At 37.2% G+C, this 15,092-nt stretch overlaps 1 protein-coding gene across 3 annotated transcripts in view; it reads right to left on the minus strand.

Annotated features, from left to right (window-relative positions):
- SLC25A21 (solute carrier family 25 member 21) overlaps window positions 1-15,092 on the minus strand; it is a 257,545-nt gene that overhangs the window by 17,119 nt on the left and 225,334 nt on the right. For 2 of the 3 annotated variants that reach the window (XM_074868329.1, XM_074868330.1), the window contains exons 5-9: window positions 10,778-10,844; window positions 8,613-8,717; window positions 4,305-4,364; window positions 1,844-1,951; window positions 940-1,029 (exon numbers count right to left, since the gene is read on the minus strand). In XM_074868329.1, coding sequence (XP_074724430.1) covers window positions 940-1,029; window positions 1,844-1,951; window positions 4,305-4,364; window positions 8,613-8,717; window positions 10,778-10,844 — 430 coding nt within the window. The remainder of the gene's footprint in view (window positions 1-939; window positions 1,030-1,843; window positions 1,952-4,304; window positions 4,365-8,612; window positions 8,718-10,777; window positions 10,845-15,092) is intronic. The other variant, XM_074868331.1, reaches the window with a different exon arrangement.

Consider the following 15,092-nt stretch of genomic DNA (forward strand, 5'->3'; position numbering starts at 1 on the left):
TTACAATTTTATTTGTATAATATAGTATTATTTGGATTTTGTGAAAATTTGCATTTAAATTAAATTCAAAGAATATTCACCTGAAACAAACCAACTCAGAATGCTTTTGAACAGATACACTGTGATTACTGGAGTGTTCTGAAGGTCACCAAGGAAGGGATGCTGTAACTAAAGTAAGCAATTGCATAAAATTTACAGATTAAAACACCCCAGACTTTATTATAAAGTTTTCAATAGAGAAAAAAAATTAACATGCATGAAGCCAAAGGATGTATTGATCTCTTGCAACTTACAGGAACTAATTTGTTCAAAATATAATAGTGGTGTATTTACACTCAAAACCAGAGGTTTTATTATAGGTTAATTGTATCTTCACAACTGCCAGGCAGAAAGATCCATAATATCTGCTTAGTTTACTACTGCTGGAGCGGTAGTAGTCCATAATTTTTTCATATCACCTTCCTGAGAGAGAGAGCCTTTCACACACAACTTTCTCCCACTTTCAGTCTCTCTCCTTCCAGGATTCAAACCTTTTTACTCCTGTACTTTATTAGCTCTCTGTTTCAGTGGCTCTTCGGCCATGGTTAAAAAATATCTAGGCTAGAGACTTGGAGCAACCAAACATCTCTTTTGCATGCATTGAGGATTGAACAGAAATTCACCAAATGTTTTAAAATTCATTCTGGAAGAGAACATTTCTCTGGATGAGTTACGGACTAGGTACTAGCTAGTCTATGAGATTTGAAAATCAGTGGCAATATTTTGCCAGAGAGTACCTGAGGAGTTTGGCCCAAATAGCTTATGTAAATGGCCAGGTGATAAATGTCTATACTGTGCATTCCCCAAAAGCATTCAATTTGTGCAGATGAGTGTTACAAGGCATGCAAGTGTTAACTCAGTCAAAACTTAGTAGTAGAATATGCAAAAATAGTGCCTCACCAGGGTTTCAGCCAACCTCTTCATGCCATGCTTATGTGATTTGGCACTTCTACCATGGTACAGCTGATTTCTCAAAAGATTTTGAAAAAGCTGATTTGACAATTGTTAGTCTTATTCACTGAGAAAAGAAAGAACTGTGTTACTGCCTTCCTTCACTTCAGCCTGGATCATTTTCTACATTAAAATTAATTGAAGCTGGTGCATTCCTGGGAACACTTGATTTTGATGAATCACTGTTTTCCAGTTTAATCTTCTTCCCCTTTCAGAAGTACCCAGAACCGTGGACAAAGTCAGTTTTGCAAACTGACTTATTTGAATGAAACAATATTTGAATAATAAAACTCTGAAGTGAAACAGGAATTTAAATTATTGGTGTGCTTTATGATATAACTATTTCCTGGTTTGTGCTTATAAATGTGAAGACTTATAAATAATTTCATCTAAGACTCTGAAATCTACCAGCTACATTTTTAACATAAAATACCCCAGTTGGACTCTGGCTAGGGCATGGGGCCGGGGTGTTTTATGCCAACGTTTGGTGCTCACTTGAAGTCTGGAGCCTGCTGGGGTAAATGCACTGTGTATAAGGGGCTCATGTTCGTACTTCTGGATTACAATTTCTCACAGTGCTGGGCTGCTGGCTACTCTGGAGGGAAGAAGGTGCCCTTCAGGCACAGAATATTTACAGTGGAGATACTGACACTACTGACAATACTGTATGCATCTCTGGATACCTGAAGGCATCGTCTATTGAGTCTCTTCTCTCTTTTTCCATTTCTGTTAAGCTTGTGGGAAAATAATTCGCATCAACCCAATGTATTATAGACATTCTACTCTAAATATAAACTTTGAAGTGCATTGTGCCTAATGAAGCAGAAAAAGAAGAATGGAGCAATTCTCATACCTCTGTGAAGGCATTCCGATTTGCCTGTAAGGTAACTTTTACTACTTCAAAAGGGTTAACCACAACTGCCTCTGTCAACCCAGATCCCAAGCCAGCAACTGCAAATGCCTAGAAAAGTTAAAATTATAGTTAAAAATGAAGGAGTAAAATTTCCCATACATCAGATTATGAAACTGAATGACACAATGCAAACTGTGAGATTACCGTAATGCAGTATTCTATTACTAAACAACTTTAGCCCTTGTTTAGATGCTGACAGTTCATGAAGACAATGACAATAGCCATGAACTTCATTTGAAAAAATACAAAATAAAATTTCATAGCACTGTCAATGAATTCTCTTTTCAGCTGGAAGAAAAATTGTGGTAATAATTTATATAAAAACATGGAAAAACAATGCCCTCATGTTATCTTTGGGTGGAGTCTGAATAAAAACACAAATATAAATGCAGTTATGCAGCACTGGAAAAAATAAAAACTCTTCACTGAGCACTAACTAAGCATATAACACTAACATATTAACTTAAAAATAAATGTAAGAAATTAAATTAGTGCAGTACTTCAGCTAATTCCACAAGTAAAAGAAAGGTTCTCCTAAGAAAATATCAATCCTGGAAAGGTTTATATGGGAATGACTGACACACATGGAAATGTCAGCATTCACTGCAAGGATGAACTAACTCCATTTACTTAGAAGTTGATGGTACATTACAGCCATAGATATGGAGATATTCACTGCTTTGCTTTCCATCATGACACAGCGTTTTAAAAGTTCTTAATTTCTTTGTAACAGAAAAATAATATTCAAATATTTAGGTGAATTGATAAAATTCAGAGGGGTTAATTTTAGTGATCAATTTACACACTTATTGCCTCCAATTAACATCTCCAAACTTTCTAGGGGCTGAAAAGAGTCCCTGGACCAAAATACAATACACTGAGAACATTTGCTGAAATCCAAGGAAACTAGTGGTAAGTAAAAAACAATAGTGAGAAAAAACTTATTCAATACAGAGGGATTTGAGCAGGGACTCTTGAGAGCTCAAGAAAGAAGAATGGTAAATTAGAAGGGTAGTGGCAAGCTCCAACCTTACTGCCTTTGGAAAGGATTGTGTTACCCACAGATCTATTTTTCCAATATGAGGTGGGAACATAACCTATCCCCTTCATCATCAACCATGAGACTGAAGCCAGCAGAAAGATGGTGCAAATGTATGCCTCTCTCTTTTAACAATAAATGTTGTCTTGATATGAGGTCTGTTGAGGCACCTAGAAGCACTCTGCCTAGCTCAGAGCAGAATTGCTCTCAGTCTTCTTTTTCCCTTGCTACCACAGCTATCTTAGGGCCAAAAATGCCTCTATGTTAACAGTACTGCACCAAAAAAGTCAGGGGTGTCTGATGGTTGCTGCATCTGCTATATGAATCAGAGTAGCTTTTGGTCAGCTATTGCATGTTTATAAGTTTCCAGCATATTTTCCTCCAAAAAAAGTGCTGGTGTACCATGGAACCTTAAACTCTGTTCTTTCCACTTGCTAGAGAACAAATATCAGCCTCTCTATTTACATCTAAGGATGAGAAGAGTCTGCTGAAAGATATAAGATAAAATTGGAGATACTGTAAACAACTATAGGGTCAGTGGAATAATTAAGAGGAAGAGGAAACTTGCTTTAAACTAGGTAATATGATTCCATGACCATTCACGCACTACAATGGAAGGCAGATGTAAATGGAATCAATACTGTTTGAAAGAGACCTGAAAGAGACCAAAACCTTTATTGCTTAACTATAAAAAAATCGTTTCCTTCAGTTGTGATCCCATTATTGTGAAAAACAGATATTTACTATTAGTTACATTCTTACACCACAGAAAGCAGTATATGCATGTCCTGTATTTTGTTTATAAAATAGTTTTGTTCTTGAGATTAAATCCTAACTCCACTGATGTATAAGAGAGTTTTGCCATTGACTTCAATGGAGGTAGCAATTTCTTATCAATAGTTTATGTTTCTATTATAAAGTCTTTAGAATAAGACTGAGGTCTGTATTTTTGTTATAGTTGCACTGTGCCTTGAAGAATAGCACTTTGAGGTTGAGGTATCAAACTCGTCACTATCACATGAATAAATAAATAATGATAATATTCTACTGTTTTTCATTATTTTGCAAGAACAAAGAATGACAAGCTGCATATAGACTCTTCCATGGTCACTGTCACTATCCATGATAACCAATGTTATGACATTGTATGGAATTATTCTGAAGACATCTGATTTAAAAATTAATGTGACTATTGTTTGGATAAATTCTGTTATCAGTGTTTTCAAGGGACAATTCTGTTCAGAAAAACTGTTGGTTGAACCAGCCTGTTTAATTTTGGGCTGCTTTTATGGGAAGAAATAGATGGGACTATTCAGTATATACATATTAAATTAGAACATGAAGTTCTGTATCCATACATACCAGTCCTGGTGGTAATGATGCATATCCTAGTAGCTTCTTATATTGTTCAAAGGTGAAAAACTGTAAATAAAAGTTACACTGAAATTGCGTAGAAAAAATTTATGAGTTACTTATGCAAATTAGTAAAACCAAACTACAATGGAGCTTCACTACCTCATATCCTGAGTAGCTGTGTGCAGTTCTGCAAAATAAACATAAGCCACTTTTGTTTCACACTCTCTGTAGCAGTGTTAGATGTACAATACTAGACATTTAGGCTTCAGAACTGATTTTATTAGAGTATTATGCATAATACCAGCATAAGTGCAATTAATGTTTTATGTAAGAGTTCACTAACAACACATAGTTGGTGTTTTTAATTTATAAACTTTTCCTCTAGCACTGAACTTTCATATACTGGTATAAATGTAGTAGCAGATACTATAATTTGTCCCAAAATCACCCTCGCATCTTTAATATAATATCCTGCAATCACTTTCATGTTTCTCAGATACTAGTCTACTTCTCATCAGAGAGATGTAACTGCAGATTTTGAAGATGGAAAGTCTGTAGACTTTTGTAATCTTTTACTGTCCACAGACACATTTCTTTTAGTTTTTGCTCTTTACAAATAAACCTTTCATCCAATTGTCTGCTTTCAGTCAGTGGTGTTCAGAAGTTCTGAGCATCTGCAAGTCCTTAGAGGATGAATTTTGAAAGATGTACTCTTGGGTTTTTGAACTTCAAGAAAGAAAGAAAGAAGCTCAGTTTCACCTGCACAAACACCGAGACAGGCAACCATTTGTAAATGGTTCACTTTCAATATAACATTTCTTGCCACCCAAATCCATTAATTTTCAGAATACCTTTTGTGAACTCTTCCAAAAATCAAAGCAGAATAAATTAATGGATTTGTTCTTACAAGAGGAATGTTGAGCATAACCTTGATTGCACTGAAGTCAGTAAAGAAGTTTCCCATTGACATAGACAGACAGACTTTCACTGTCTATTTCCTCGTCTGTGGACACAAAGTCTAATATGAATCAATCGAGGTATAACTGTGACATTTTACAAATTATTGGTAAGATGCCCTCTGGAATACAGCACACAATCCTGGTCACCTCTGTTTAAAAAAGATGAACTCAGACTACAGCATATTCAAAACAGAGCTAGCAGGACCATAAAAAGAACTTAAAGATTATTTTTAGAATGAAGACTGAAGAAGAATAAATGCTTGCCTCGTTTAGTCTAGCAGAGGAGAGGCTGCAAGAGAATGAAAAAGAAAGGAAAGATATGTAACATGAAGTAATTGGGTATAAAAGTAAAAACAAGTCATAAATAGAATGTGGCTTGAGATCTGATGAAGATTTCTTACAACCAGAGGAGTGGGGTCCTGAAATAGTCTTCCAATAAGAATAGCAGGGGAAAAATATTAATCGCTTGTAAGGGACAGTTTGATAAATTTATGAAGGAGATTATAGAACAGCAGGGGACTAGACTTGCCGACCTAAGAGATCCTTTCTAGTCCAGTGCTTCCATGTACAGTAAATCTCCCCAAGTCCCATATTGTTTTGCATTCATATTCTGTGAATATGTTGCCGAAGCCACTGAAAAAGCACTTCAGGTTGATGCCATATACGACAGTTCTGAAGGCAGTGAAAATGATCTAGCATGAGGAATAAGGACAGCAGAAAATCTTTCTGGTTATAAAGAGTAGGTATCTGACTTCCAGGTAAAACCAAAGATATTGGAGTGTTATTCCACATAATTTTCACACATGGAACAATGCAAGGCCTGCAACTACAGCTCACTATTTGTGAGCCCTGTAATCTGTCCAAGAAGTATTCACAACTTTGCATGCAAAAGGAAAGTGGCTTTTACACAGCACGTCCAGTATTATGGGACTGAACAACAAAACCCTGTCACAGCTTCACCAAGACTGCATCAGTGCAGGTGAGTATCTACTAGAGCAAGAGCTGTCACATCCCTGTATAGCAAAAGTAAATAACTAAAACCTCTGACTTTCCTGGCTACTTTCTAAAGTTGACTGGTAACGCTTGATTAGTTTAGAGCAAGCTGACTGAAATGAAGGTGGGATCCTCTGAAAGTCTGTGCATTTCACTCCCACACATGAAGCTGTGATCCCTCCACTTAGTACCTGCCCATGCATGCGACCATCAAACTGTTTCACCACGAGAGGAAGGCAATGGGAAGTGAGGTCAACAGAGATGTGGGAATTGTAACAAACGTAAGGGAGTAAGTTTTTCAGACAAAACAGAAAGACTGGGTGATCTGTGCTGGGTGTCAGCCAAAGAAGACAAGCTCAGTCCCTCAGGGCTCAGTTACCACAGACCTATCAGAACAAAACAGTTCTTCCATAAACCACGTGTACAGGAACACGAGTAATAAGCACCACATTGTCATTTTAACTTGTTTAGAACTCTGTTCTATGGCAAAGTCAATAACATTTTTCAGTCAAGACCTGCTTCAAATGAAAAGTCACTAGAATCCCAGCAAAATCATCAGAGGACTGGGTGTTAATGTGTTAATAATGCCACCACATTTAAAGCAGGAGGGAATATGTATACATAATGCAAAATTAGGATGTTAAATTCTTAAAACTGAAGGACTGATACTCTGGCCAGTGGATAAATACTTTTTTTTAATCCTCAGTAGGAATTATTATCTAATTTTGCAGAAAAGGTCTTAGAATTGCGCCCCAGATTTTAACTGCCCTCCAAATAGTGTACAGATTGAATACTAATCTTGCAAACATCCTGCAAATATGTTTAAAATTGTACTGGTCTTGCCAATCATCAGAAAAGATAGAAGTGTTACTTAGACTGTAGGTCTATCTTTTTGGATAACTGGAGACATTTTATAGGTCTCTGAGAAAGTGTCAATTGTGGGTGGGTGAGTTACTTCACTGAATGCAGTTAATTTCTTACTATGATAAAGTTTGCTTTATTCTCTCTCCAGCATCTTTCTACTCATTGTTACCCTCCTAACCTTTAATGGAATTTCTGGTATTCCTTAATGTTTTCCATAGTGTTACAGATCTGTAAAACGGTTGTAATAAAGTCAGAAATACATTACCTAGTAATTTTTCGGTCTTAAAGATGTTACCTTAAAAATCAAAAGCTTCCTAGAGTCGTAAATAAAATATCTACTTAATAGTAACTATGTTTTATATAATTTCTCAAACAAAACAAATCAATAGTAATAAAACTTAATATAAACGTTGTTGGGTGTACAAGAATGGGTAGTATACATACAATTTCGGCAAAAAATATTGAGCTATATCATAAGGATTTATATCATGTACATCCACCCAAAATGGTTTTTTTGGTAATTTGTCTTTTTCTCTACAGTTGTACTAAGCTAATAGCTTTGTGCAAAAAAAAAATCTCTGAATAAATGTATTTAAAACATGCTTTTGTGTATATAATAACCAATATTGTCCATCTGGCAAAGATACACTTTAATTCAACTTACACAGAAAATAGCCAAAGTACTTACCAGATGTCTCAATAACTCTAAGGTAAAAATATATGCTTGAAACAAGATGTCTGGGAACACATGAACAATATAAATTTGCCCCAAAAGTTCATCTGTTAACCATTGTATTGGCATCATCACTTCTTTCCTCCAAGTTCAATCTAACATAAAGTTATAAACTTTGACTTTTCGTGTTCCAGAAATACCAGGTTTCTTTTTAGAAGGGAAATAAAGAGAGAGAAAAAAAGAAATAGCAAGACAGACGTGAGAATGCAGTTGACTAAAAGGGGAGCTGTACCTTCAACACTTAGCTGAATAACTGGGGCTAAATAACTTCATTTTAGTAGCTTTATTTTTATTTGCAAATATTAACACCAGATAAAGACAATATACCAGCAGCACAAGAAAATTTCTTCTTAGTACAAAATCTCCCTTGTCCATTCTCTATATACTTTTATGAGATTTAAAAGACAATATAACTAGAAGTTTTAAAAAAAGCTCATTACAAACACAAACCAAGGCTGCTGGAACCTAGAAATTGCCTCTCTACCTTTTCTGCTTTCTCAAGTCTCAAAACCATAGGCATGGACATAGTCTTCCTCTAAATCTCACTAGTCAGTTTGGCAGTGGACAAGGGACATCTTGGTGCCTGTTAAAATGAGGAAAACTATTAGAAGAATAAAAGGTGAGAGTGAGCCAAATGAAGCAGTGACTTTTCCATTGGGGTCATATCCATATAAGGTTAGTGGAAATTTGAGACAAGATGGATTCTCTTCAGGTCAAAGCATGGGTGCAAACTCCACTTTGCATGTCAGAAATTGTGTATCTCACATTAAATTGCTTCAGTATCCAGGTTCTTACAAGGACATTACTGTCCTGCCCTATTCTGTGACTGAATTCTTCTAATGCAGAATATAGCTGAAGTCTCCCGGTGTCCTAGGAACAGCAAAAAATTTAAAGGAATACTGTAACAAATTAAAGAATTAAATGATTTAATTAAAAAACATGTTTAGCATTTAAACCTGATTCTAATGGTTGCAGAAACACTGCTGAGCCCTCACGTAAATGCCCAAGAATTAGGTAGAAAGCATCCTACTAAGGGAGCACCAGTAAGACATTTAAGGAGCTGTGAGCTTATGATGTACAAGAGGCTGTGAGAATGGAGTCTGTTTAGCCTGGACATGAGAAGGCTAAGGGGACCTAATTCCTGTCTTCCACCATCTAAAGGTTATATAGAAGACAAAGTCTGACTTCCTCAGAGGTCCACAGCAGAAGCACCAGAAGCAATAAGCAAAAGTTGCAACAGGGGAATTTGGATTGGATATATAAGGCAAAATTCTTCACAGTGAAAGCAATTAAGCGCTGGAGCAGGAGCACAGAGAGGCTGCAGTCTCCATCCTTGAAGATTTTCAGAACTTGACCAGACAAGGCATCTGAATGACCTGATCTAACCATGAAGTCAGCCCTGCCTTGAGCAGGAGGCTCACTAGATGACCTCCAGAGATCCCTCCCAACTTAAACCTTCCTATGATCCTATAATTATATTGAATATTGTGGGTTTTAAGCCAATTTAATCAAATTGAGCAAAAGAAAGTGACTCAAGATTTTTGAATGACTCAGGTTGGTAGGAGAAAAATCAAACCTAGGTTTGTATTTTAACTAAATATATGCTGGAATCTAAAAAGCATGATCAGGTTGACTTTGACCTGTTTCAAAAAAGATGAAATGGAGAGAAAATATCACACTCCAAAGAAAATGAGTTGTTAAGAATCTTCTGAATATCATCCGCCTATCCTTCACTGACATTTTGCTATGAAATAGAACTTAGTTGCATTAAATAATTTTGAGATAGGTGACATATGTCGTTTGCATCTAAAATGCCAATGCAAACAAGATGACATTACCAGAACTCCTTTAGGATTCTGTTACAAGGTCACATCCTGTCACTTTATACAAATATTATTCCTCTGTAAAGGAATTGGAATGTGAATGATTAATTGCAGACTAAGAACCAGAATCATATGCAACCTTTTTAGAAAGAAATAAAAAAAGAAAGAAAGGAAAATCAAGACATTCTGTATAATAACTGCTTTTAGACACATTTGTTGCAACTATGGGAAACTTCGAAGTTCTAAAGTAAAAGATGAAGAAACATTTGCTCCTAACACTATGGATGCTTTGACAGATTTAGAACTTTAAGATGAGGTGCTTAATTACTAGGTTTTAATTAAAAAGATTACATGACTTAACTGCAAAAAATTGATGTATTGATGTATTTTGCTTAGGAATGTTACTAAAATAATGCTCTACAAATTAACATAAATGATAATAAAAGAAAATCTGATCAACATTTGACATGTTGATTTGACAAAAACACTTTGATAGGCTAGCATCTATTTCAACTGTAAGAGAGTGGAGTAAAATGTTCTTTGCATGATGAAGAGTTGTACCCATTACTATGTTCAATCTGTAAAAATGTGAGTATGGAGTAGAGCGCTCTTTTGGAGTACAAGAAAACTCTGGGCAGCACTTCAAACCTACAGATATACTACTTCAAGTTACTGAGTAAGTGCTTATTAGGAGTGGCTTCTTTAATGGCTTCTTTTGTTACTTATTATGCTATTCTTAGTTGTTTTGCAAGTTGCTAGGCATTTTCAGTAAAACAAAATGTCTAATCCAGAGGTAATTATGAGGCTAAAATATCACTTAAAGTATTTTATTAATTTTGATTATGTAAACTAATTGTAATTTGTTTTTCAGTAACTATATATACAGTCAAAAATAGCCTAGCATTTAAGAACCTTATCCTACACTTCTTAATCAAGCAGTTTTTATTGTGCTATCAACAGGACAGTTTCCTCCTAGTAAAAATCAGAGGATTAATATGCCAAATAAGTTTAAGATTCCAATGTCAATCAGCAGGGGAGAAATAAAATGTTTTACAGCTGTCACTGTCCTTACTCATATTTTTAAAGAAGGAAGTATGGGGTTTTTACCTTCACTGCCCTTTTGGGTGTCTCAGCCAAGATGGGAGGAAATATTCCTTTGTAGAAGCCAAACAATCTATTGAAGAAAAAAAGAAATTATTTCTGTATGGATAAACAATATATCACTACCATACTGCCAATTCTATTTTCACTTTTGAGTAAAGCAACTAACCTTTCAGCATTTACAAGCATAAGGACAAATAATGATACTCTTTGCTTACTTGTTAAGTAACTAATGTGCTACCAATTCTATTATGTGCTGGTGAGATGATATCAAAAAATCAGCAATGAGTAAGTAATAATTCAATCCATTTTCTCTGAGTAGACAAGAAATTGTATTTAAAGGAAGAGGAAGTGTTTTGACAATGAAGAGGAAGTATTACTTCCTTGTTTTAATTTTCTTGATATAGCAGTGATAATATCAAAAACTGAAGTCACAAAATACAGATTTTGAAAAAACTGTGACTTCAGCAAATTGCATACAAAAACCATGCATCTTCTTCAGATGCTAGGTTAAGACATCTTTTAAAGTTTAGTTTTAAATATGCCTCAAAATAGATGAAGAGGGTTTTTTTACAACTTAGTTTTAACACAAGTTAGCTATTCACAGAGCCATAACAGAATGTATGCATTTCATCTTGGAACAAACATTTGGGCAATATCTTGCCACTATACTCATTCAGGTCCTTGCCCCTCTCTTGCCTGGCTCCATAAACACCCGAGTTTACAATAGCTGCTGACTTCTGGAACTGGCCTGAAGCCAAAGATCCACTTGTTGCAGTGTTTTGCTTTGCATCATCTAAATTTCATATATATATATATATATAGCCTGCTACAAACATGCATGGCATTTGCAGGCAGCCTGAGCTCAGTTTACAAGGCCAATGTAGATGCATAACACTGGGTCTTGGGAATGCTTTAAATGACATGTAGTTCCCAAAATCCCCAGGTGAAGTAAAAGTAGACATAGTTCTTGTCTGCTAGGTCTCCACATTAACCTAGATAGTGCACGGGGAGAGTTCAGAAAGGCATCTAATGCAATCAGCATGAAGCTACCTTGCCAGCCAACAAGGATATATTTTACAACTTATCCATCTTCAGAGTTTATACACTTCTTTCAGGACTGTAAGAGGACTCTGTCTACAGAAGAAATAACTTCAAGCAAAGCATTTGTGTCTTTTTAAAATGTTGAAAGGTGGTGATCATCTTTCTAAAACAGCCTATTACTTGGAATATCTTTGCAGGGTGTGGAAGAGTCATCACATCAACAGATTCTCCTGTAGTTATCCTATGAACGTCAAAGGAAAACAATTACATTCACATTCCCCATGTGAATGTAAAATACCACAAATTCTAAACCATTCACAGAATCACAGAATCATCTAGGTTGGAAAGGACCTTGAAGATCATCTAGTCCAACCATTAACCTAACACTGACAGTTCCCAACTACACGATTTCCCTCAGCGCTATGTTGACCCTACTCTTAAACACCTCCAGGGATGGGGACTCCACCACCTCCCTGGGCAGCCCATTCCAACGCCTAACAACCCGTTCTGTAAAGAAATGCTTCCTAATATCTAGTCTGATTTTTTCCACCCTTCTTCTAACGCTTCTCTGGAGTTCTCTTCTTAAGTTGCTCCAATATAAATAAAATAATTTAGGCTTTGTAAGATGCTCCAGAGTGGTAATATCACTTATCTTTCCTCTGAAGTAAGCAAGTTATGAAGTCCATGATAAAAGGAAACTTTGAGCATTTTATACAATGAAGGTTTCATGACAAAACACTGAAGGTCCTTGGGTAGATTTCAGAAATTCAGTTGAGTCATCAGATGTTTCAATTTCCCTGAAGTCTCACTTTCCAAACATAAATATGTATACACACATACATACATATATCTGTATCTATCCACATAGATATGGATATAACTGTAGATATCTATAAATATGGATATAACAATATAGATACACTGGATCCAGTCTTAGTGTTTAACTGTTCATACCTATTCAGAGTATATTCTTGCTGATTCAGCAAGCTATTGAAATGTTGAATAACTTTAAGCAAGTGATTCATACAGTTTAATGTGAGTTCAAACTAAAACTGAGATCCAAGTAAGATCAGCTACAGGAACACAGATCCCTATAAACACTTTCTTCCTTTCAGCTCAATCTAAAACACTGTAGGCATATCTAAAACAGGCATTCTGTTTGGAATTTCTAGTACTCTGGCATGATTGGAATTGGGAAATGAAAATTGCTCCACTGCTCTACTCACCAGTGTAGCTCTGACTACCAAAAAGTGAGACCCAAGCTTGGTCCAGATTTTCTCATTAGTAAAAGATGCATAAGCAGAGAAATATGCAGTGTAAAGCAACAATTCAGTTCTAAAAACACACAGCAGTGTTAACTAGACTTACACGGCAGTACAGGTTGCTTTTCCAGGTTGCCTGCTTGTATACTCAAATGTATGTGGTTATTGAATATATGAGCCTTGTAACATTCCCATGGTCTCTGAGGATCTCAGGGAAAACTTTTCGGAGAGAATGTGGAGGGGAAGGATATACCAGGAATTTGAGCAACAGATCTGCCATCTCAGCAATCTTGCAAGGCAGGTAATCACTTCTAAAGAGTAATCCACCATTCTGTCACAGCTCGGTGTTGAAATACCAGTGATTCAGATGATCAGCAGACCAGACAGTGGATTGTTTGAAAATTCTAGAGAAATGGGAACTGAAAATATGAAAACCAGTTATCCATTGCTTCTGAATATCTGAAGGGCTGAAGATGGAAGGGACCTTGAGATCATCTGGTCCAAACCTGCTGAAGCAGGGCCACCTACAGCCAGTTGCCCAGGACCACGTCCAGACAGCTTTTGAATATCTCCAAGGAGGGAGACTCCACAAGCTCTCTGGACAACCTGTGCCAACGCTCAGTCACCCTTACAGTAAAAAAGTGTTTCTTGATGTTCAGATGGACCCCCTTGTGTTTCAGTTTGTGCCCATTGCCTCTGGTCCTGTCACTGGGCACCACTGAAAAGAGCTGGGCTCCATCCTCTTTGCACCCTTCCTTTAGGCTTTTGCGCACATTGATGAGATTCCCCCGAGCCTTGTCTCCTCCAGGCAGAACAGTCTCAGCTCTCTCAGCCTTTCCTCATACGAAAGATGCTCCAGTCCCTTAATCATCTTCATGGCCCTTCGCTGGACTCTTGGCAGTATGTCCATGTCTCTCATGTACTGGGGAGCCCAGAACTGGACCCAACACTCTAGTTGTGGCCACACCAGTGCTGAGTAGAGGGGAAGGATTCCCTTCCTCAACCTGCTGGCAACACTCCTCCTGATGCAGCCCAGGATACCAGTAGCCCTTTTGGTTGTAGGGCATATTGCTGGCTCATGTTCAACTTGGTGTCCACAAGGATCCCAAGGTCCTTTTTTGCAAATCTGCTTTCCAGATGGTTGGCCCCAGTATAATACTGGTGCGTGGGGTTGTTCCTCCCCAGATGCAGGACTTCACACTTCCCCTTGTTGAACTTCGTGAGGTTCCTGTCAGACCATTTCTCCAGTGTGACAAAGTCCATCCGAATGGCAGTACAACACTCTGGTCTATCAGCCACTCCTCCCAGTTTTGTATCACCAACAAATTTGCTGAGGGTACACTTTGCTTCATCATTTGGATCATTAATGAAGATGTTGAACAGAGTTGGATCCAGTATTGACCACTGGGGTACATCTCTAGTTACTGACCTCCAGCTGGACTTCATACCACTAATCACTGCTCCATGGGCCTGGCCATTCAGCCAGTTTCCAATCCACCTCACTGTCTGTTCATCCAGTCCATTCTTCAATAGCTTCTCTATGAGGATCTTATGGGAGACAGTGTTGAAAGCCCTACTGAAGTCTAGGTAGGCAATGTCCACTGCTGTCCTCTCATATACCAAGCCAGTCATTTTATCACAGAGGGTTATCACGTTGGTGAAGCATGACTTCCCCTTTATGAATCCATGATGACTGCTCCCAGTCATTGCCTTGCCCTTCATGTGCCTGGAAATGGTTTCCAGAATTAGTTGCTTCATCAGCTTCCCAGGGATCAAGGTGAGGTTGACCAGACTGTAGTTCTCTGGATCCTCCTCCTTGCCCTTTTTAAAGATAGGAGTGACATTTGCTTTCCTCTGGTCCCCAGGAACCTCTCCCAGTTGCCACGATCATTTAAAGATAATTGAGAGTGACCTTGTAACGACATCAGCTAGCTCCCTCAGCACTTGTGGGTGTATCCCATCAGGGCTTATGGACTTATGTATGTCAAGAGTGCTTAAGTATTCTCTAACCTGAT

This window comes from Strix uralensis, chromosome 4, assembly GCF_047716275.1.
Source record: "Strix uralensis isolate ZFMK-TIS-50842 chromosome 4, bStrUra1, whole genome shotgun sequence".
Lineage (NCBI taxonomy): Eukaryota > Metazoa > Chordata > Aves > Strigiformes > Strigidae > Strix > Strix uralensis.